Genomic DNA, 22,347 nt, shown 5'->3' on the forward strand with positions numbered 1-22,347 from the left:
AGAGAGGCGTCAGGCGGCAATAAACAGAAAAGTGTTAACCTGCTTTCATGGAGGTTTGGTCATGCCTTGTTTGTACAATTTTTTTGTTTTTTAAAATATGTACTCTTCTTTTTTGTAGAATTAAATATTATTTAAATCAAGTGGAAGGTTGACTGTTGACATTAGCTGATGAAGCAAATTGAGTGCCCAGGTTGGAACAAAAGATGCAAAGGTTTTCATTTTAAAAACCCCAAACACCCAGCAACTCAGGCAAAGCCCAAGCTTTGACAATTTTTTTCCTGGTTGGTGGTTCTTCAACCCTTTGCCAGCTACACGTGTCTTCTAAAATACAGGTTTCTCTGACGACTCAGTTGGGTAATCTTTTTCCTTATATGTGCTTTGAAACACTGAGCATATTTCAGGAATTTGAGCAAAGAATTATCCTTCTGTTATCTGATAGAACTTTACAAATCTCTGAATCACTCACTGAAAAGAAACAAAGTGAATCCAGGAAGGAACTGGTAACTCTTTGACAGTTCTGATATGGGCTGCATTTAGTCTACGTTGCTTGAGCAAAACTGGTAGTGAGAAGTCTGACTTTTCATACTCACGTGTCTTTGTTCCCCACCTCAAATTCCTAGACCCAGTTTACATCAATATAAACACAGTGCAATGAAGCACACATTTCTTTCTAAAAAAAAAAACACACACACACAAACAAAACATGAAAGAGTTTATCAAGCTTTGATTTGTCTACTTGTCATGAGATGGTCATGGATGTATTGTGAGATTGGAGGAAATTGTGGCTAATCTGTGGGAGAAGAAAAGTCGCACTAAAATCTCACAGGAAATTGTACTTAAAAAAACAAGGGTTGTAGATTCATCCCCTACCCTGCCTATTGTAGCTCCACCAGGGAAATGTCATGTTAGAAGGTTTTAAAAACAACATACCTATCAGGTAAAGAAAATAAATCATGCTCTTACTAATCAGGGTGAAACTTCCACACAAGCTAATGCTACATGTCACACTTTTCTGAAGAATATTGACTTAAATGCCGTAAGAGCACCAGCATTACTGATCATAGTTTGAAACCTTATGTTGAAATGAGCGCTTGGTAAGACAGAAGTCATAGTGTCAGCATAGCCAATGACATAACACAAATGGAAGCAAAGTTGCTGGGATGTGTGGTGGTGGGTGGAGCTTGATGAATTCCATATGTTTTATTTGTATTTTTAATATGTTTGTACTTCTATATAGCAAATTCTGCAGATAAAATGGTTACCTTCATACATTTTTGTATTGTGTAGAAATGCAGATTGTGTTTATAGCTTTGTATGTTTTCAGATCTTTAATGTCTTAATGTTTTGATAAATTTTATAAGCCCTCCTCTCATTCTGGAACACTGTGATAGATCATCAGTAATAAATGATGGAAGGACAGCACACTCATGGACTACTTTTGTTCTTGTTGGGTTGCACTCACCTTTCAAACTGTGTGATCATGCTTCACTGACTTTGCCGGCAATGCATCATGTGGATTATCTCCTACGAAAAATGTTCTGGACCGGCGATGCTTATAAAAATTAAAAAGAACTCTACGAGAGGTGCTGCACCGGACTCTTACCAGAATCAACAAGTGGAATAAATCATTTAAACTTCTAATAAGCCTCCCAGTTTAGAAAAGCAAAGCCCAAGTAGGTTAAATGTGTAAGGGCTTAAACACTGTAAGACGTATCAACATGTACAATTCTTTCTCATGGCTCACTCTTTTTGAGAAGGTTTATGAGCTATTTGGCTGGTGTGAGACTCACGACCCACTCCTGTTCTCTCTATGGAATTGTAGGTGCTCAGACAGGTAACCTCTGCTGCTACTGTCTCTTTTTATTTTTAATTTTTCTCTGTTCTAGGAATTCCTAAAATGCAAATTATTGTAGGATTAATAATGAAATGTTACCTTTTTCCTTTAGTTTTCTTTTACTTTTATTTTGAGTCTCCTGACCTTGGAGGGTGATTTTTGGGATGATCTGATGGTGGCTTGAACCATTGTTGGAAGTTTCCATACCCCCCTCATGTACCAGTTTTCAGTTGAATGTCTTTTATTTGATTAATGCACTGTCCATGTTTTAGGGTGGGAATTTGTAGTTCTTGGGGAACACTGTTCTGCTATGTAAACTTTTATATACATATAATTCGTTTTGCTTATGTTTCTAACAGTTCACACTTTCTTACTGTTCTTTGCAAAACTTTTCAGGAGCCAAAAAAGTCAAACAATCCAGAGAAAAACTTCCCTTCTCCCCTTTCTGATGGCAAGAGAAAGAGCTTGTGAAAAATCCTTGAGAATGTTCCTCCCTAAACTTTTCCCCCCTGTGGTAAAACAGTAAACGCAGCAGTTTGGTGGCATCCAGTACCGACCTGTTGGCAGGTAACTTTCAGCTCTTTTGATCATCCCATGTTTGCTAACATTGCTTTCCTTTCTTCTAACACCCTAGTTTTAATATTATTACTGTCCAGAAAGAATGAGGCTTAGGAAGCATGTTGAGTTCTTCTTGTTTTTGCTTTTTTTTGCTAGAGCCATGTTTTAATAAAGCTTTTCAGGATCCATGTGTTCAAGTAGGATCATGGCAAGGATGAGTTTAAACAACATGCACTGCTTCAGAAAGGAGTGGTGGGATGGTGTGTAATTCCATAAATTCTGCCATCTCCACCCTCCCATGTACCTGTCTTGCTCTTCTCACTCCCTCCCCCCTCCCCCCCCCATATACACTCTTGGCTTAAGTTTTTACAGGGCTTTGGTGCTTTCCAGGTGCACAATCAGCACAAAACTAATCGGCATCAATTAATAACAGGTATGAAAAACTAGCTGTACAAAGTTATATATAAAATTAATTTCTTATAGCAGGGCTGGGGGGGAGGGTGGTTATCATCCTTTGTTAAGGCCATTTGAGGGTGACGTTTTCAGGCATGTTTAGTATGTGCTGCTGAGGATGGTACTTGTGTCAGTAATACTTGGTGATTCAAACGATCTCTTGATAACTTGTATAGTGCTGCAACTGCAACGATATAGCCTATATTGAAGGTACTTTCTAATGAGGAAGAATATAATGCTTCAGATAAACACTCTTAAAATCATTTTTGAGTGTACAAGTTGGAAATAAGTCGTTTTTCAATGTTGCTGTATTTTAACACTTTGTGTGCACACCGCCTAAAGCAAAATGTTTCTTTGCCAGTTTAACCCCAGAACACGTTTTGAAATTTGTAGCTTGGGACATCTTTTAAGCAGCACCAGTGCAGGATTTGCCATTTTATGTTTTAAGATCTCACAGTTGTTGTTGCATATTATTTTTACTGCTTCTCCTTTTCACTTGGCATGGAAGGGTTACTCCTGAATATATTTTTGTCCTTTGATTGCTGAAAGAAATGGTTGTACCTTTTAGAGCTAGCTGAAGAGGGCACAATAATTTTGCAAGCATTTTGACAAATGCACCCTCTCTTGTGATTTTTGTTTTCTATAGGTGAGGGGGCTGCTTTTGCAGTGTGTTCCCTCCTGTCAATTTGCAAACACCTGGCTAATTTAAAGGAGGTGGTTGAAAGCCTGGGGAGCAATTAAAGCTCTCCTCTTTCGATTTGCAAACAGACTAAGGAAAAGTTCATGCTGCAGATTGCTTCCTTTAAATTGGCTGCATCCTTGTGAATTGACATCTTAAAGGAGGTAATCAGTTGCAGTCCCTTTGCTGAAAATAAAATTATTCCCAATGGATTAGCAACACCTCAGGAAGCATTGTCCTTGCTCTGCTGGTATCATTCCTGGGAGGAGAGAGATCCAAGGGGGCAGGGAGAAGGATGAGAGTGGTGTTGAAGCAGTAGGAGTCTGTGGGAAGAGTGTTTGTGAACAGTGCCCAACAAAGGTTAAAACAAGGTGCTACTTCCCCCCCCCCTTTGGGAACCCAGGAAGGTGTTACGTCTTCAGTAAAAGTTGTTTGGTTTTGTGGTGTTCTATGTGGCTCAGGTCATGTGTTTCAGATCTGTAGCTACTAATATGCTACAAGAAAGAATTGAATAGCCTTCTAGGTTCTACAGTACCTGGAAATTAGTTGAGCTCAACCCAACCAACAAAGCTGCTGCACACCCCTTCCTACTGAAATGTATGGAAGTCACATGGTAGCAGCACCAGGTGGTATTTACCTATTCTATTTTAATCTGTCCTTTATCCAGATAGCTCCATCTGTAGGGAGGCCTTCCAGAGCCCGTTACTGAGTATCGTCTGTCCAGAACTCTTTTTGAAGGGTGTGGGTGGATATGGGGGAAAGCTTGAAATAAGCTTTGGTGCCTTAAAAGGATCCCCATTGTATGATTTTTCTGCAAGCTGAACAAGAACTTCTTCTATATACCCTTGTGCTGCAACAGAGTAATAAAACTGGTAGGTGGCAGCAGAAGAAGGAACTTATGCAGATGGCACCCGTGAACTGAGAATGCTGCCATGTGTGGAGAGATGGATTCCAAAACATTAGCTGGTGTAACGTGCAAAGATGAGAGGCAGCTTCCCTGACTTGTCAATCTGCATGGTGAGTCTGACTCTTGGTCAATTCTTATCCACAATAATGGATCTTTATACTCCACATTTCTCCTTAATCTGGAATGCTGACTAAAAGCCATTATGGAGGGCTGACAGACCTGTGTGTGCTTGTCTGGATTTCATGTTACGCAGTACTTTAAGAGATTGAGTAGTTTATCACAACCTTCCCCTAGGGCATCCATTTGCTCATGTTAAATATATGTAACACTTTCTTCCAAAAAGTACTGCTAGATTGTATTTTTATCACTCCCATTTCAAAGGCATTTTCCATGTAGTATTTATACTTCTCGTGTATTTCAAGGTGAAGGAAATGACTCTGTACAAATTTTGTTATAACAGAAATGGAATGTGAAATTTGACATTTGATCTCACTGTGGCCCAGATTTTCAGTTCCAAGGAATGTTCTGCATTAAAGAGCCATTGGCTCATACTTCATGTAGGGCAATGCTGTGTGGAATGAGCAGTTAGAAATAGAACTCATTGGGGAAAATTGTCAGCAGCTGAGTGGAATGAGAAGCAAATATTTATGATCTCAAAACATATTAAAGTAAGATTTCTTCGACTTTCATAATTTCCCTACAGACTTTGTCCAAAACTGTCCCTTGAAACTTCATATGTTGGAAATCAATTGTAGCTGTACAAACAATTGCCATAAGAGATCTTTTACAACTACTTGCTTGTGATCATTATTGTGCCTGTTAGATCACAGTTAATCTGGGAGCTAATGTGCCACAGTTTTTAACCACAATATAAACATTAATAATGGAAAGAGTTGATGTGGTCCTGGTTTTCTCCCAGTGCACCAACTTAACTGTAGTTTAAAGTAATGTGTGAACTGGACCATTGATTGTATGCCTCCCTAAGCTCATTTCATATAAAAACTTGCTGAAAACAATGTAAATAATCAAATTAAATGCAGTAAAAGTAGTCATGAAGTAGTCACCTGTGTCTAAGGAGTAATTTGATAACCTAGCATCCTTCCACCCAGGTCATCTCTTTTTAATGTGGCTAAAGAATGCTGATTTCAGTGCATACTGCAGACATGCCTGTTGTCTTTCCACCACACCTGCTTTTCCCAGCTGGCATACCTGATGAGTGTTCTTGTCACTGGAGTGCCAGGGGAAGCAGCTGGGAGGAAAGCTTTGTTAGTGAAAAGGAGAGAGGAACATTAGGAACCAGCACTGCAATCTTCCTCTGCTGCTGTGCTGCTGTTTAACAGAGACCCAAGGTGTCTGCCCCCCCGCCTGATATGTAGGTCTACATAAGTACTGCAGACCAATCTCTCAGTTGAGTACTTGTAATAAAATGTGGTTTGTGCTTAAAAGGGGGAGTAGAAAAAAGCCAGGGACACTGCACTCTCATGCATTTTTTTAAAAAAATATTTGAAATCATTGCTACAGAGTTAGAGATATACAGCCAGATCCTTCACTGATTGAGTTAATATGCAAAATTCTTCCTCCCACCCCCATCTCCCTGTAGTTTCCAGAGCCCCTTTATGTCCTGCCTGATACAGCTTTCCTTCAGTGCCTTCATTTCTCCAACCCATGCTTCCCTTTGCTCTTATTTTTCATGGTCCTGTACATAAGGGCTGTTGTTGTTGTTCGCATCTGTCTGTCTTGATAGACAACGGAGTGCACCTCTAGGGGCGCAGCCAAACTGCTGCATTAGCAGTAGCAAAGTGACCTCCCTGGGAAGCAAGCCTGGGCAGTGTGTATGGAATTCCTGGGCTGCCCCGACGACAAGACCCCCGTCTTGGCCTCGCTTGGCTGCAGGAGTTGCAGGAAGGAGACGTATCAGGCACCATCCAACCATCTTAGACAATCCATTCCGGATTTGTGTAGGGTTTACTCATTAGCTTGCTCTTCTCCTGAATATATCTCATAAGCCAACATAGGTTTAAGATCAGAGTTTGCCTTTTCCTAGATGAGCTACCTTCCCAGGTTGACTAGTGCCATCTGTCCCTCACTTCCCTCTACAGCACGTGCAGAAACCACCTTCTTGACTGTTGGACCCACTCTTGCTCAATCCAGTAGAGCCTATATTTGCATTCAGAGGAAGTCCCTAACTCACCGAGGGTTTGAGACCCATCAGCTACTCTCACCTGGTTTAGTCGGCCACTTGATGCCGTTCCCAGGATGTGGCCGCTGTCGCACTGACAGCTTCTAGGAGCCACAGGAGAGAGCTGGCTGCAGGGTGGGGATGAAAGGTGGACAAACTACCCCAGAAGGTGCATGGCGTGTCCCCCACCAGAGGCACTACTTCTCCCCCAGCACCCTATATACGCAGCATAAAGGCTAGTAATGGTCTAAAGCCACATGAAGCTCATGGAAGCTCCAGGCACACTGCCTTCAGTTCTGTCATGGAAGAAAGGTGTCATTTGAAATAACTTATCCAGCTTTTTTACACTGCCCTCCTTCGTGCCTCTAGGGCTCTCCTCTTCCAAGACCTCAGCTACTTTGTTTACCAGGCACTCCTGTGTCCTCTCAAGATTCCTCCCTCTTGCTCCCTACAGCCTCATCAGTCCTTGGGCTCCGCGTGAAGGTTTTCTTCCATCCAAATAGAAACTTTGAACAAAAGGTGACGTGACCATCTATGAGTCAAACTAGATGTGACAAGACAACCGTGTATGTGTGTGTTGTTCATATGCAGAACAGGGGGTTAGGCTGGCTCTATTTTTGCATGAAAAGGGGTGTCAGTAAAGAGAATGAAACCCCTCTTGCCTTAGCTTGCTACATTCCAATATTTCTAGCAATTTGCCGCTTCCCCTGCCCAGTCAAACCCTATTAGCAAAGGAAGCTGAACTGTAGAGAAACTTGCTGCAATGGAATGCAATAAGAGAAGGGAGGAGCTTAGTTTCCCTCAAGTGCATTTTAAAAGAACACGTTCAAATTGCTTACTTTGTGCAACCTGCACAGTTTATTCCACTTGTGTCCTAATAGCATTGAGTTCTTGGGCTGCTGGATGTTTAGTTTTGACTAAAGCAGACTCTCAATTATATGGTTAGTCTGCAGGTACTGGCAAATACTGCAAATTCATTTGATCAAGGAGCAAAGAGAATTGCCACTAAAGTGTTCCCCCCTTCCTTTCACATGAAGATTTCACACAGACTCACCTGTCCCTCAGAAAAGTGGGTAGTGGGAACCCCACCAGGCTCTGACCCAGCGTTTGGAGGAATAAGCAAGATTGCAGTTTGCTCTAGAAGGCCTTGGAGGCAAAACTGCTTCTCCACGAATTCCAGAACTGTTTTTGTTCCAAATGACATTTCCAGAGGCAAGCTTTGTAACTGCAGGAGAATAGAGTACTGTTGAGCTTGTGAAACTAATGCACTCCCTCCCCCCCCCCTCTATGAAATATTTCCACAGGACTCTGATGCTGGGTCAGCAGCCCCAGAGACTGCCACTATCTCGCCAGAGGACAGGTAATGCATGGCAGGGGGGGTAATGGTAGCAACATGCTTGTTTGACCTGAGCTCATATTTTCTACTATACCTCTTTCTTCCCCAATAATGAAGAACCATCTTCAAGGCTAGTCAGTATCCTTGATGAATCTCTGGTGGCTACCAACGACGAAGCCAACTACTCTGATGGTGGTTTTTGTGCTACTTGTCTCTCCATTCCCCCTCCCCAACATTCCAGTTCCCTGGTTTTATATTACGGTGACCATTTCTCTCTTATTTCTGTAGGGTATATGAAGCATCAAGAGACCTTCCTTCTTCTTTTTATGGGTTTTGTTCGTTGCCCTTTGTTTCTCCAGTTGTGAAGGGAATGGTGCAGGGTGGCATAAAGTCCAGAGACTGAAACAAAATGGCATCAGTGGGAATAACGTGTCCATCATATAATAGAAGATGCTCAATAAACTGCAATTAAAGAAAATTATGTGTATGTGATTCTTCTTCTGTAACTAATTGTGGTCAAATCAGTTGGCTCCTCAGGCAAGTTGACCTCTGTTACTTCGATCAAACCTGCATCCCAGTGTTAGTACTATACATGTGTACTGATTCTGAATGCATGCCAACAGTGCCCAGCTGCCTTCTGTAGAATCTAAGGGGATCTGCAAAGCTTCATGTCCTAATGGGAATTTGTTAGACTATTAGTGTTTAGAGCATGGGGGTGGAGTTGAGTTTGGGTTTTTTACTTCTCTCATTAACATCACAGTTCATCCTGATTATTTAGAAATCATCAAGCCTTGGCATTGGAAGTTTTCCGCATGTCAAGAAACAAATAGTTTGTGCCTCGTTCCACCTAGTCTTGCATACCAATCAAGACATATACAATCTGGTTTGGGGAGAGGGTTGAAGGAGGAATCTGTATCACATTAGCAAGTCATGTTTCTGTAGGGAGTCTTGCCTTGCAAAGTAGTATCCCTGGATTATTGTAATTATGCATTTATTTTTGGCTGAAGGCCTTCAAAATTTTTTATTTCTAATGGAAAGTCGCCTTAGTAAGTATGACCATAAAATCATTCTATACAAATATCTCACACATTGATGGAATATAGGCTATCATGAATATCCATGACAGAAATATAGCCATCACCATTAATGCTTAAGTATTTCAAATTTAGTAATGCATTTAGCAGTTTTGGCCAAATAAGGAAACCCTAAATATATCTGTTCAGATCCTTTTATCATGGACAAACATTAATTTCCATCCTAAAAGAGTGGACAACTAGTATGGTAGTGGACAACTGAAAGCCTCAAATTGCATCCCAAGAACAACTTCAGTAAAGCAATTAATATAAAATGCACAGATTCTCCTTGTACTTGTTTCCCCTTACAAAGAGTATTATGCCCATCCTTGAGAGTGGTGACACCTGAGATAAGCTACATGTGAAAGTCATGATAGCCTAGGGACAGCAACCCAACTTGAAAGTATTGTTCAGTGGCAACCAATGAAATAGCTTAGTACCAGCAACTAAGATCTTGCAAAGAAGCGGTTAATCGCAAAGTGGGTTGGGGAAAATCTCACATAAGTCTGCCAGTACATTTTAGGGAACGGTTTCTTTCGTCACTATGGCACTCTGGAGGAAAATGCTGTTTGTTAAAATTTCCAGTTTTCACCAGATACCTGTGGGAAGCTCATCAAGCAGGCCTGTGTCTTGTCACATGAAACATACAATTTTGAGACACCCCCCCCCCCATTTGGGGTGCGGGGTTGTTTGTTTTCCCGTATCAAAGGTTTATGGAGGCTGAAACCCTTCTAACTGTTTAGTGCAATAGTGAGGATTGCTTTGGGGAAACTTAAAAGGATTTGTTACCTGCTTTTCTGATGTAAACCTGAGCAAACGTGGGATTCTGCCGCTGCGTTTTATTCCTATCTTTGTACATGGTCTTGCCCATTCTCAAATGCTAACAGGAAGAATGTTATTAAATATGTTTCTTGTATGCATGTCATTCCACCTAGTCCTTTAATCTAGAGTTTGTGGTGTTGGAAAGCATGTTTCTGACAGAAGAGAAGCCAAAATGAGACATTGAAAACACCATTGCCTTGACCCGAGGAAGATTGGTGCCTCTGGAAGACGATAAGAGGTTGACCTTCTTCCTATCCTTGATTCCCTGTTTTTTACTCAGTAGTTCAAATGCACAAAATCCCAGATACCACTCCTGCATCCTGCCAGAATGGTTCCCTGCATTTTGTTCCCTGCCTCCTTTTACTGTATCCCCATATTTTTTCAGACTTGCATTGGAATGGCTTACTTAGAGAAGTTTTGAGTATTTGTCTCTCCTTACTCTCCCAGCAGTTGGAAATTTCAGGAGCAGCTGCTTCAGGATTAATGGTTGCCATCTATTTACACACACAAGGGTAGTGAGGATGAGTGGGAAGTAGGCAAGCACCCAGATCGGAGAGCACTACTTTTTTATAAATAAATAAAAACTTTACAACACAACATAGGACAAAACTATACACAGTATCTAGAATAACCTTTTTTTAAAAAAAGCTGCATATTTCATTATGAAGTGTTCGTTTTATAAAAATAAATAAAAGGAGATAAATTTACAGTAAATTTGCTCCATAGTTGTATTTTTCATTTGTTCTCACATGGTGAGTTTAAGTTCAAAATCCACCATTTGGTTTATCCATTATCTTAAGGAGGGTGTAACTTGTATTCTCAAATATTATGCACAGAGAATCCTGGCTGTTGTGACTATGAGGGGTGCTAATTCTTTGGTTTCGGTAATTTAGTTCATTCATGCAGTTCAAGAGAGAGAGTGTGTGTGTGTGCAGTGTATCTAATGGAGCTGAATACCCTAGGATCTCTCTTTAAAAGAATTTTGCCAATACCTTATGTGCCATAAAGCATTCCTGCCATTTTTGTTAAATTATTTTTTCATATTTACTTTTTATTGAAAAATTTCAGTGAGAAAGGGAAAGGGGAAAGACCAAAAAAAAAAAATGGAAATTGTGATACAGTACAGAGTATAGATATATAAGCAATGTAGTTATTCCGACTACTGAAAAAAAATGCTAGCAAGACATATATTTATAAATGCGTTTTTCTTAAATTCTTGTCCTTTTTAAAATTTCCAGCACATTGGAAGTTAGGTGGAGATGAGTGAACCATATGAAATGGAGGTTTATTAATATATGTCATGTGGGAAAGGTTTTTTTCCCCCTATTGTAATTAATACACACACACACACACACACATACCATGGCTGTGGGCAGGATGCCTGCATTGCAGGGAGTTGGATTAGCCACCTTGGTCAAAAAGACACCTACGCCTCTGTCTTATTAAAAATACAATATGCATTGCATGGATAAGTAGTGGATAGCAGCACTCTACAACAGCCATATAACATTGATAATGCCGTCCGTCAAGATCAGAAGTTCATTCTTCATAAAGGTTGAGATGTGGTAATGCTGAAGTAAACAGATGGCTATATCAGAGGAAACAATAGCACTTTCCCTCTTGTGATTGTGTCAAATTGTGTAAACCCGCAATACATTTTGTACCAACGGCTTCACTCCTGTGATATCAGCATGTTTTACGTTTATTTAGCTCTTGGTTGAAAGGGTCTTGGCAGTCAATGCACCTGTGTTGCATCCCGGAGGTCCAGTCCCATGTAGGGCTTGACAACACCCAGACCATGACACGGTTAGCTAAAACCAGTATTAAGGGTATGTATATACAAAGTAATGCCCAGAACAGATCGAAATGCTAAATAACCATTCTTCAACCCTAACTTCAGCTAGCTGGCTCTCCTCCTCCAAACCCCTTTCCCTGCATTTCCATTCCCCCTCCCATCTCATTCTTCTCATTCTTTGTCTTCCATTTTTCATCTTTCCAATTGCCAGTCTCACCAGACACACTCCAGTTGCTTCTCTGACTCCAACTGTGGGAATAACCAGCATCATATAACCAATATGCTTAATGCATGAAGTGGTTAATACCATAGAGTAAGCTGTCCTGCCAGGCTTAACCTAGGTCACTTCCCCTCACCTTGGGAGGAAATAGGTAAACAAGCTGATTGTCACCCCCACCCCCCATCTATCTGATGATCTCGGTGTGTGGAAAACTGGTTGATCCAGCTTAGCTGCATGGCTCTCACAAGCCACTTTTGTCTTCCTATACCATTTAGGGATTTTCACTAAATTCTAACTAAGCCATGTTTTACTGGCTGTGCAGTTATCTGAAGTCCACAAACCTGACCTTTGAAGAGTTGTGTAAGTAAACCGATTTTTATGCTGGGGGGAGAGGGAAACTTGAGAAAGTAAGTTTGTAAAAGAGACATTAAGGAACTCACTTTAAAGAGCATATTTTAAAGGTCTAACCACTTATATTTCCATGCTGTACTTTGCTCCTTATTTTGTGATTTTAAATATCTGCTGGAGTTCTTTCGCCAAAGAGTACTTGCCTCAAACCTGGATCTTGGCATCCAGGAATTCTCCTTTCTATATAGTGTTATGAATTAGGGAAGTTAAACTGGATGCCAGACCCCACTAATCACTGGAGCCAGCAAGTGTTAAAATCTAAATCAAGCCAAGCTATCTTCCTGGTGAGGTGATAGCCTGGGTGATGAGCCATTAAGCAGGATTAAGGGATAGTGTGGGAGATGGCAAATACCACCCCTCAATTTGGGGGGGGGGCGGGAGCCAAGTTTTAGTGTTTTGGGGGCAGGGATGTGATCTAGAAAGAAACGGCAAGCTGGAGAGAAAGTCAGAGAACAGTGTTTGATGTTTGTTTGAATCCAAGGCTGTGGCTACAGGAGGACCCTTTGGGGTGTTAGCTGTGAACCCTTCCACCATAGTCTCAGTTTGTATATATGTGTGAACAAACCATGTATCATAAAGATACCACAGTCTCCACTATGCCTCATTCCGAAAGGAAACATAAACTCTAGGTAAGCACCTGGAATCTTGCACCCCTCAGAGTTTGGGTGGTGTGGATCAATATGTTCTGCACCAGCTCCAAACAACACTCCATCGCTTTTCTCTGCTCTCTGACATACTTCTGCTTATATCCTCTTACTGCTTGATGTTTCCAGGACACTCTTTGGGAATTCCTTCTCATGGAGGATGGGATGGTCCTGAACACATTGTACTGAGTATGTCCCGAAATCTTGTCAATCCTTTTCTTTTGGAGGGAATTTTGAAATCCCTCCATGTGATGTGTCATAAAACAACTGAAAGGGGCATCACACACACAAAACTCACACAGAAGTGATACTCCACACTGTCGCCGTGGAGAACAGGCTGGTGGTTGTGTCTGCCTATAAGACAGACTATTTTGCCAGAATTGGAGCAAATGTCTGTCTAGTCCAGTGGCCAACCAGATGCTCCAGGGAAGCCCTACCTGGAGATGCTGATGAGGACAGAACTTCTGTGTGGAAGGAAGGCAGGCGCTTTGCAACAAAGCTGTGGCCCTTAATCCACCTTTCCCATTGGCCACACCCACTTTTCTATGATTGGCTGCACAGAGAGCACAAAGAAGAATTCTTTAATATCTTAAAATTCTTATCATTGCTGTTACAACGGCAACTACTAATAATATGGTGATTTCCTTTAGGTTACACATTTTTGCAATGCTAACTCCTAGAAGTGTTAGGAAGGCGGCCTATAGATTCGTAAGATAAATTGATTAAACGAAAATAAATTGAACACATTTATATGGGTCTTGGATGATTTTATTTCAGTTTCAACTAGTTTTCAAGTTAACTAAGTGACTGATCATGGTATTGGTGCATCATCTTGTAACATTTATGGGAATGAGATCCAGCTGATTTTCTTTCCGAATGGGAGGGTTTAACAACTTCGATTCACCTTTGCAGTCACACACAGTTCCAGGTTCAGGTGTCTTACTCATACATCTGTGCAAGAATCTGTGGAATAAAAGAGATAAGGTCTCAGAGCAGGATGTGGAATTGGGACCAAGGTACAGAATGCAAGTAAAGACCAACCAGGGGCAGTCAGGGTATACTTCATATTGCTCATTTCCCCAGCATAAACTACTTTGATCATCAGTGTTAGAAAATGATGATCCATTTTGTTTAAAGGGGAAAAAACCACTATCTCAAATCTGGAAATAAGGAATAAGAGAACCAGAGAACCTCATATTACCAGATCTCTGAAGATGGATAATCGTGTTGTCAGACAGATTTATTGACGCTGCGACCTCCTTGTATATTTCTATCACTTCTGTTGGTGCTTCCTCTTCTCTGACTTCAGACCCCCAGAAAGTTGTCACATTGAGAATTATGAGAGGGAGAAAGAAGATATGGAGCATACTTATTTTGGATCCCAAGCAACAAACACATTTTGGATCTGAAGCACATAGTTAAAGGATGAAATCTGCCACAAAAAGGATGTGGATGGCTTCAAAAGGAAGTTTTTAATGGCTGATGTTTTATTGTGATTTTAATATTTGGTTGGGAGCCACCCAGAGTGACTGGGGCAACCCAGTCAGATGGGCGGCATATAAATAACAGAATCATTAGATTATTATTATTCTCAAAAGAGGATTATGCGAACAGAACAAACCATGCTGTGTGGCTTCCCAACATTGCAATGCAGATTCTGAAATAATCTGCTGTGCTGGCTGAATAGTCTTTCAAATGCTAACTGCACCACAGCACTAAAATATGCTGGACTCGTTTTGGCTTAGAAAGTCTTCCTGCTCTCCTGTCTGTATCTGTATCTGTCTTTCTCTAGCTATATCCCACTAGAGAAGACTTTATAAGACAAAGCACATCTGGCATGTATGGCAGCTAACCACCCCCAGTTCCAAACATTCCCTTTTCATGAAAGGTGCTTGAGATAACATTGGTCCTGTGGCTTCAGGCATCCTAAGAGGAAATGAGTTATCTAGGCCCATTTCCGGTTGAATTTTGACCTGGGATTGGCACTGAATGGTTCCGCTCACCACAATGGATGACCTATATTAGAGAAGAAGAAAGTGGGCCTGCTCCTGCTCCTTCATGGTGCAGTGATTTTGGATACAATTGACCATGGTACAGTGGCCTAGCGTGGGTTGCCAGCACCTGGGGCCTCACAGAGAGGAGGGAGGGAGGGAAACGGATGGAGTACGCATGCTCATTCAACTGCCTAACAGCATCTGTGTCACCTGCAGAGATAAGAAAGAGTTGTTCCATTGTCTGGAGAGGTCACTTCCTGGTTTGCATGGAGAAGCGGTTCTCAATGGAGCCCAGCAACAGAAGCATGCTGCTGTATTGAGGCAGCAGCAAGTGCTGAAAATTTGTTTCCCCCAACAATTTTGCACCTGGGGCAACTCCTCTATGCTACACCAGTGCCATGGTATTCTCCTGGACCAGCTCTGTGGTTTGGGAAGTAAATGCTACTCATTTTGAAAGAAGAGCTTTGGTGGACGTGATTTGGAGTGGAGATGAAGAAACTTCGTCTCCGCCTCAAATTGCACAACAGAGAGTGGAGGAAGGCTTTTGGAGCATCTAACACTGTTTTATATACAGTGGTACCTTGAGTTACGTACTCAATTCGTTCCAGGTGGCTGTACGTAACCTGAAAACGTGTTTTGCGCATGAGCAAAGTGCACAGAACGCACGTGCGGCGGGTTACACTTCCCGGTCATGGGAGTACGTAACCCAAAAAGTATGTAACCCGAAGTGTACGTAACCCGAGGTACGGCTGTATTTGCAGCTACCCAGTATACCGGACACATTCAGTTGCCTCATATCTACATCGCACAACACGCCCTTCCCCATCAATGAAGACACATACCGTATAGGTGCAGGACCTCCATTTCTTTTGTGTAAATGAAAAGAATGGCGTAACGGACGTAATCTGTCTTCATGATGTAAATGGTAGTCTTCCCTAGATCTGAAGCAGAACCACAAAAGAGAGCCTTTAAGGCAGCCTTTCTCAACCTTGGGTTCCCAGATGTTTTTTGCCCACAACCATTATCCCTAGGTAGCAGGACCAGTGGTCAGGGATGATGGCAGTTGTAGGCCAAAACATCTGGGGACCCGAGGTTGAGAAAGGCTGCTTTAAGGGCAAACATGTCACTTCTCCCCATACAGTTTGGTACATCAGTTACCAAAGTGAAGACCTCACTTCACTTCCCAAGTAGAACTGATTCCACCCCCTCCAGTTCTCCAGTGTTTTGGCAATGACATCACCATACAAGGTTTTGCTGGAGAAAGTGAATAGAAGCTTTCCTTCCTCTCTCGTAGCACTAGAATTCATGGGCATCCAATGATGCTGAATGCTGGAAGACTAGGGATAGATAAAAGAAAGCACTTTCTTATGCAGTGCATAGTTAAACCGTGGAACTCACGGCCACAGGAGGCAGTGATGGCCACCAACATGGACGGCTTTAAAAGGGGGGGGAGAGATCTTTCGATGGCTATTAGTCACAGTAGCTACAGGTATGCTCTGCTATTCACAGTTGAAAACAGCAGTGCTCCTGAATACCAGTTTCTGCAGCGCCCCTAGCAATCAGATTTTTCACTTTTCAGGGAAAATCCAATGTTAAAAAAAAACATTGTCAGCAATCCTTTTGTTATTATCTCAAGCCCCCAACTTCAGCATTAAGCCCCCAACTGGAAGCCTCTAACCCTATCAGAGGAGGATAGAGGTGGATTGGAAGCAACTTGGTTTACCATGGGAGGGTTGTTGGAATACTGTGATTTCCTTGCACCCTGAATGAAGAGTGAATCACTTGCTGTTTACCTGTCCTGTATATTCCAGGCTGCTCATCTGGGAAAAAACGAGTCTGCAATCTTTTACACTCCTTCCCTCTGGAAAGAAAACATAAGATCATGGCGCTTCTGCAGAAGTGAGCTTCCTTCCACTATCTGTGCCTGCAGCAACTGAAATTTGGGATTGGAAGCCTCTCCAGATCATTGACTTTTAGTGCCCACCAACCCCACCCTGCCAACACCACCACCACCACCACACCTTCACTCCAAGAAGTGGACTGATGAACCTTGCAAAACAAAGGAAGGTAGTGATCAAAGTAATTCAAGAGAACTTACACTGGAACCCGTGTTTTGAAAGCGATGACTCCATCATTATCCGACACAACTGTAGTATGAATCCTGTTGACATCTGATGGTTGACCTTCTTTCATAGCCATTGCAATGAGGTTCCATTTTCCAGCAAACTAGAAGGGGGAGTTAAGTCAATTTCCTCGCCATAAATGCATGCATTGGAACTACCCTCTTTCCACTCACATCAGTTCAGGAAGCAATGCTCACTCTTTGATGGTACAGGTAGGTAGCCGTGTTGGTCTGCCATAGTCAAAGCAAAATAAAAAATAAAAAATTCCTTCAAGTAGCACCTTAGAGACCAACTAAGTTTGTTCTTGGTATGAGCTTTCATGTGCATGCACACTTCTTCAGATTCACTCATCTGAAGAAGTGTGCATGCACACGAAAGCTCATACCAAGAACAAACTTTGCTGGTCTCCAAGGTGCTACTGGAAGGAATTTTTTATTTTTTTATTTTCTTTGATGGTAGTGTGTGTGTGTGCGGGGTGGGGAAGGGGATAGTATATAGAAAGGAGAATTCCTGGATGTCAAGATCCAAGTTTGGGGCAAATACTCTTTGGTGAGGGAACTCAGCAGAGATTTAAAGTCATAAAACATGCAACAACAAGAACAACAACAACAACATTGTTGTATTTATTTATTTATTATACCCCACCGATCTGGCTGGGTTTCCCCAGTCACTCTGGGAAGCACCCAGCAGAATAGCAAAAACAAATAAAACATCAAACATTAAAAACTTCCCTAAATAGGGCTGCCTTCAGATGTCTTCTAAAAGTCAGCTAGTTGTTTATTTCCTTGACAACTGAAGGGAGGGCGTTCCACAGGGTGGGAGGACGCAACTCTGCCTGGTTCCCTGTAACTTCTCTTCTCACAGTGATGGAACCAGCAGAAGACCCTCTGAGGAGGACTTCTGTGTCCAGGCTGAGCGTCCTCTGTCCTCCCAAAACAGTACTTCTGTCTTGTCAGGATTCAACCTCAATCTGTTAGCCGCCATCCATCCTCCAACCACCTCCAGGCACTCACACAGGACCTTCACTGCGCTAACTGGTTCTGATATGAAGGAGAGGCAGAGCTGGCTATCACCCACAAACTGGTGAACACCCAGCCCAAACTCCCCGATGATCTCTTCCAGTGGCCTTGTATAGATGTTGAAAAGCAGTAAAGGGTTGAAATATAGGCTGTTAGACCTTTAAAGTTTGCTATGTAAAGTGAGTTCCAAAATGCCCCCTTTAAACAGCTTCTTTTCAATGTTTCCTGCTTCTCCAGCATAGGAAAAAGACCACATGTTGTGTAAGTGGAAAAACTGGTTTCCTTACAAACCCTCCAAAGGTCAGATTCATGTGCTTCAGAAAAGTTTGCACAGGCAATAAAACATAGCATAGCTACAAAGTGATGAAGGTTCCTAAATTAGTGGAACAGGAACTCAAGAGTGGCTGATAAGAGCCATGCAGTTGAACTGGAGCAACCAGCTCAAACCTCTTTACATACTAAGCTTCTCAGGTAAACTGAAAGGAGAACAAAGTTCCTCCCAAGCTGAGGGCAAGTGAACATAGCTAAGGCTGGTGGGACAACTTATGCTAAAGTATTAACCCTTTCGTGCATTAATTAGACTTAAGCATATTGGATATATATAAATACATATAGGCACACAAACGGCAGAACAAAGATATCCTCTTACTCACTAGACTTGCATATAGTTCACAGCTACTGGAAGTGCTCACAACTTCCACAATGCCTTCCACAACTTCCACAATAAGAGACCAAATCCCATTGGCTATATATGTCAAAGATCATGTCCCCTCCTTGGATTAAAGGATTGTTGGGATATCTCCTACCTCCTGGCCCGCAGCCCAAGGCAGGTGGCCATTGCGTTCCGAAGTTCAAGGGCCCAAAATGGCAGTGTCAAATCATTGCCTCACCGTGGCTTTGGAGCCTTGAACTGACTGCTGGGAGGGATTCAACACTTCTGTTGCTGCCACAACACTGCAGTAGCTGCCATTTTGTAATGGGACAAGTGTCTCCATCAGAAATAGAATTGACAGATGTAGTATCTCCTCGTACCCTCTGCTCTCTGCTTTGGTCTGGATAAAAACACCCATTTGGAGATACCTTTGTGGTTACCTTTGTGATATCGAAGTCTGGCTGAACATTGACAAGGGCTGAAGCATGAAGCAAGTATAGACAGGTCAATGCCAAACTCAACAGTGGATGTTTCATCCTTGCTGAAATAGTCTCTAGCTGGGCAAGACCTTCAGTGTCAGTATAGCTCTTCCTTCCTTCCTTCCTCAAAGCTTATCCAGGAGTATCCACCCATCCATCTCTTTGAAGCTATTTATGCACCGGAAAGGAAGATTACTGGGTTATTTTGAGAAGTAATTGTTTCATTAGTAGGCATCATCTGAAACATATAGGACATTGTGCTCATCACCACTTGTTCTGCTGGGAATCTAAAGAGTCAACCTGTGACCAGATCCCACTCCAAAGGTGAATGGGAATATTGCCAACCTTCACCAAGGATTCCAGCACCTCCTTTTTATGGAGAGGCGGGAAAGCTTTGGTGCCTTGGTTGCTCTCAGCAGCCTGGAAGTGTAAATGTTTTATTTAATTATATTTTATGCTCTTCTGCTGAGTCCAGACATCTGTGGGTGTTGTTATTGAATGTCATGTCGGCTTGCAATAAGACCTCCCTCACCCATGGTCTGATTATGGATGAGGAGGCTTATCTGGTCTATATAAATGAGACTTGGGTTCGTGAACAGGGTGCAGTTGGTCAGGGGTGCAGCAAGGTAAATTGGTACACGGGGGCAAAAAATTCTTTGTCACACACACACCCCCCCAGAGGCGTAGGAAGGTCAGGTGGTACCCAGTGCAGAAAATTTCTTGTCTCCCCCCCCATTGATCCCCCCCCCCGCAAAAATGGTTTTACGTTATTTCATATTTTCTTACAAAGGAATAATAACAAGTAATAATAATAATAAACTTTTATTTATATCCCGCCCTCCCTGGGCGAAGTCTGGCTCAGGGTGGCTAACATTGTTGGCTAACAGGGTGGCATACATAACATTATGTTATGTATAACATAATGTTATACATACCATTGGTATAAAATCAAACAATAATTAAATTACCTCCTAAAAACATCTCAGAATCAAATTAAAGTCTAATTAGATGGCTTTCCACAGGGTTAGGGTTGAGAACAGTAAGTGCTCCACAGAACTGAAGTTTCAGCCTTCACGACATAGGAAAACAGCCAAGTAAACAGCTATTTTGGTGGAGGGGGGTCAAGATATTAACCGATATGCATGATATTTCATATATAGCTATATAATCCCTAGTATAGTAGGATAAGACCTTAGGAGCAGACATTTTTTTTAAATGGGTTTTTTAATGAACCACCCTAGTAGGGCAGTAATTGTTCCTTGATAATTTGTCACTGCCCCCTACGCCCCCCTTGCTGTGCCACTGCAGTTGGTTTCATTCAGTTGTACCCACCAGGTACTTGACCCACCAGGCACACTTGAGGGTTGGGGAAGGGGGAGTTGCTGTGCTTTATAGAGATTTGACGGAGCGAGTGGCACTGAGGTCTAAACCACTGAGCTCCTTGGGCTTGCCCGAAGCAGCCCGGGAATGCAGGGCAATGGCACACTGCCCATGACTCCCAAGCCTCCCCTGAGCTGTCAGAACGAAGGGGGAAGGGGGGAAGGCTGTCGGCAAGGCGGCGCAGCTCCACCCCTTCCCCCAACGTTTTGGGGTAGGCTTGGGAGGCACCCCCTCAGTGATTGCACTACGCCCCAACTGTCCCCCTTCCTTCGCTCCTGCCTGAGCTGGCACAGCTGGTTTCAGAGGTGGTGTTGAGGACTGCTGGTTTGGGGGAACTTCAATATCCATGGCTCAGAATTTCATGGCTGTCTCTTAAGATAGTTCAGAAATTTCAGCTGGTGCAGAAATTGGTGGCTTGATTGCTCACTGGGGCAAGATGGTTGAGCATATTACACCAATCCTGGCCCAACTGCACTGGCTGCCAGTTATTTTCTGAGGCAGACGTATGGATCATCATTACATGCTGAAGACTGAGGAGAACCTGAGGTCGGTTTGCCTCCCTTCTTGTCATCTGAATTGATCAAAAATACTTTCAGAGGTTTGGGAATGGGAAGTCCTTCACTGTGCAGAACTGGTTATGCTACTGTCCACTTCTTTCCCCCTGTGATGCCTGCGAGGCTTTGCTTTATACTAATGAGCGCATCATCTTACGTCAGAGATCATAAAGCCAAGATGTCATCAGTCTGCATGCCATCGGTCCTTGGTTTGGTGTGTATGATGGGCTGATGCGACATGACACCATATGGTGCAATCAGGAGTATGAAATGCAACGTGTCCAAATGAAATCATATACACAATGTGGACTGGATCATTTATACATGACCATCTTTGTATCTCCTCAACAGGAGCCAATCAACAAATTTTATTATCATTATTGTGTTCAACACCTTGAAATTAGAAAAAGAGAGAGGCTGTTTTCATTTCAGAGGCATTTTGTGAATTGTGAAATTTAGGAAGTTCCACTACTTTCTAACTAAGACAAGTTTTACTGCCTGTGCAACTTTATGAACTTGACCTTTGAAGAGTTTATAAGTAAACTATGTTTTATTTTCCAAACTTGTGGTCTTCTGGGGTAAGAAAGAAACTTTAGAAAGGTTTTTTTTAATGGAGACATTTTGAAATTCACTTTACAGAGCACATTTTAAAGGTCCAACAACCTATCTTTCCATGCTTTACTTTGCTTCATATTTTGTGATCTCAAATGGAGTTCTCTCACCAAAGAGTACTTGCCCCAAGCCTGGATCTTGGAATCCAGGAATTTTCCTTTTTATATAGTGCTATGAATTTGGGATGTACACATAATAGTTTTCTTTCTCTTAAGGCCAGCAGACAAGAAAACAGACGAGAAAACAGTACCACTTATGTGATTAGAATGCCATTTATTTATATATATATCTGATCCAAATGCTTCAAGTTTTCTTTCCAAATGGAATGGTTAACAATGGTGGTTGGTATTTGCAATGCAGGAGGCAGATTCTAGGACGATTCCTCCATCCCCATCCTTATGCAGACATCTTACCCATGTTATTTTTGGCATTCTGCATGGAATTGCAAAAGACAAGAGATCCCGTTATCACAGCAAGAGGTGGGGACCTTGGGCCATGGAGAAAACCCACAAAGGTTGCAGATGTATTCTTCTGGTCCCTGCTCCTGGTCATTTAACAGAAGCCTGATCTGCCGATGTTTCCAAATTATAATGTTCCTGCTCTCCAGGCCTTGGTGATAACCACCC

General features: G+C 42.2%; 2 protein-coding genes across 2 annotated transcripts in view; one reads left to right on the plus strand and one right to left on the minus strand.

The window, feature by feature from the left end:
• The window catches only part of RIMKLB (ribosomal modification protein rimK like family member B), a 46,950-nt gene extending 38,526 nt beyond the window's left edge, over nt 1-8,424 (plus strand). Inside the window, exons 8-11 of the transcript XR_004428016.1 lie at nt 2,231-2,401; nt 4,384-4,541; nt 7,915-7,970; nt 8,235-8,424. The gene's annotated coding sequence lies outside the window, so the exon portion shown is untranslated. The remainder of the gene's footprint in view (nt 1-2,230; nt 2,402-4,383; nt 4,542-7,914; nt 7,971-8,234) is intronic.
• A 6,585-nt stretch (nt 8,425-15,009) lies between these two features.
• LOC117061168 (lipocalin-15-like) lies at nt 15,010-19,232 on the minus strand. Its single transcript, XM_033173853.1, has 5 exons — nt 19,137-19,232; nt 17,001-17,128; nt 16,696-16,763; nt 15,745-15,843; nt 15,010-15,029 (listed from the first exon to the last, which is right to left on the minus strand). Exons 1-5 carry the CDS (start codon nt 19,230-19,232, stop codon nt 15,010-15,012), a joined length of 411 nt encoding a protein of 136 aa, XP_033029744.1.
• Nucleotides 19,233-22,347: the final 3,115 nt, after the last annotated feature.

The sequence above is a fragment of the Lacerta agilis genome, chromosome 16 (assembly GCF_009819535.1).
Source record: "Lacerta agilis isolate rLacAgi1 chromosome 16, rLacAgi1.pri, whole genome shotgun sequence".
In the NCBI taxonomy this organism is placed as follows: Eukaryota; Metazoa; Chordata; class Lepidosauria; order Squamata; family Lacertidae; genus Lacerta; species Lacerta agilis.

Excerpts from the sequence above, each read along its gene's own strand:
- LOC117061168 (XM_033173853.1), bottom strand. The coding sequence starts at position 19,232 with ATGAAACATCCACTGTTGAGTTTGGCATTGACCTGTCTATACTTGCTT. Across the intron at positions 16,764-17,000 it reads TTCAAAACACGGGTTCCAGT|AGGGAAGGAGTGTAAAAGAT; the intron begins GTAAGTTCTCTT and ends TTTTCTTTCCAG. Across the intron at positions 15,030-15,744 it reads GGAGGTCCTGCACCTATACG|GTGCTGGCAACCCACGCTAG; the intron begins GTATGTGTCTTC and ends GTGAGGCCCCAG.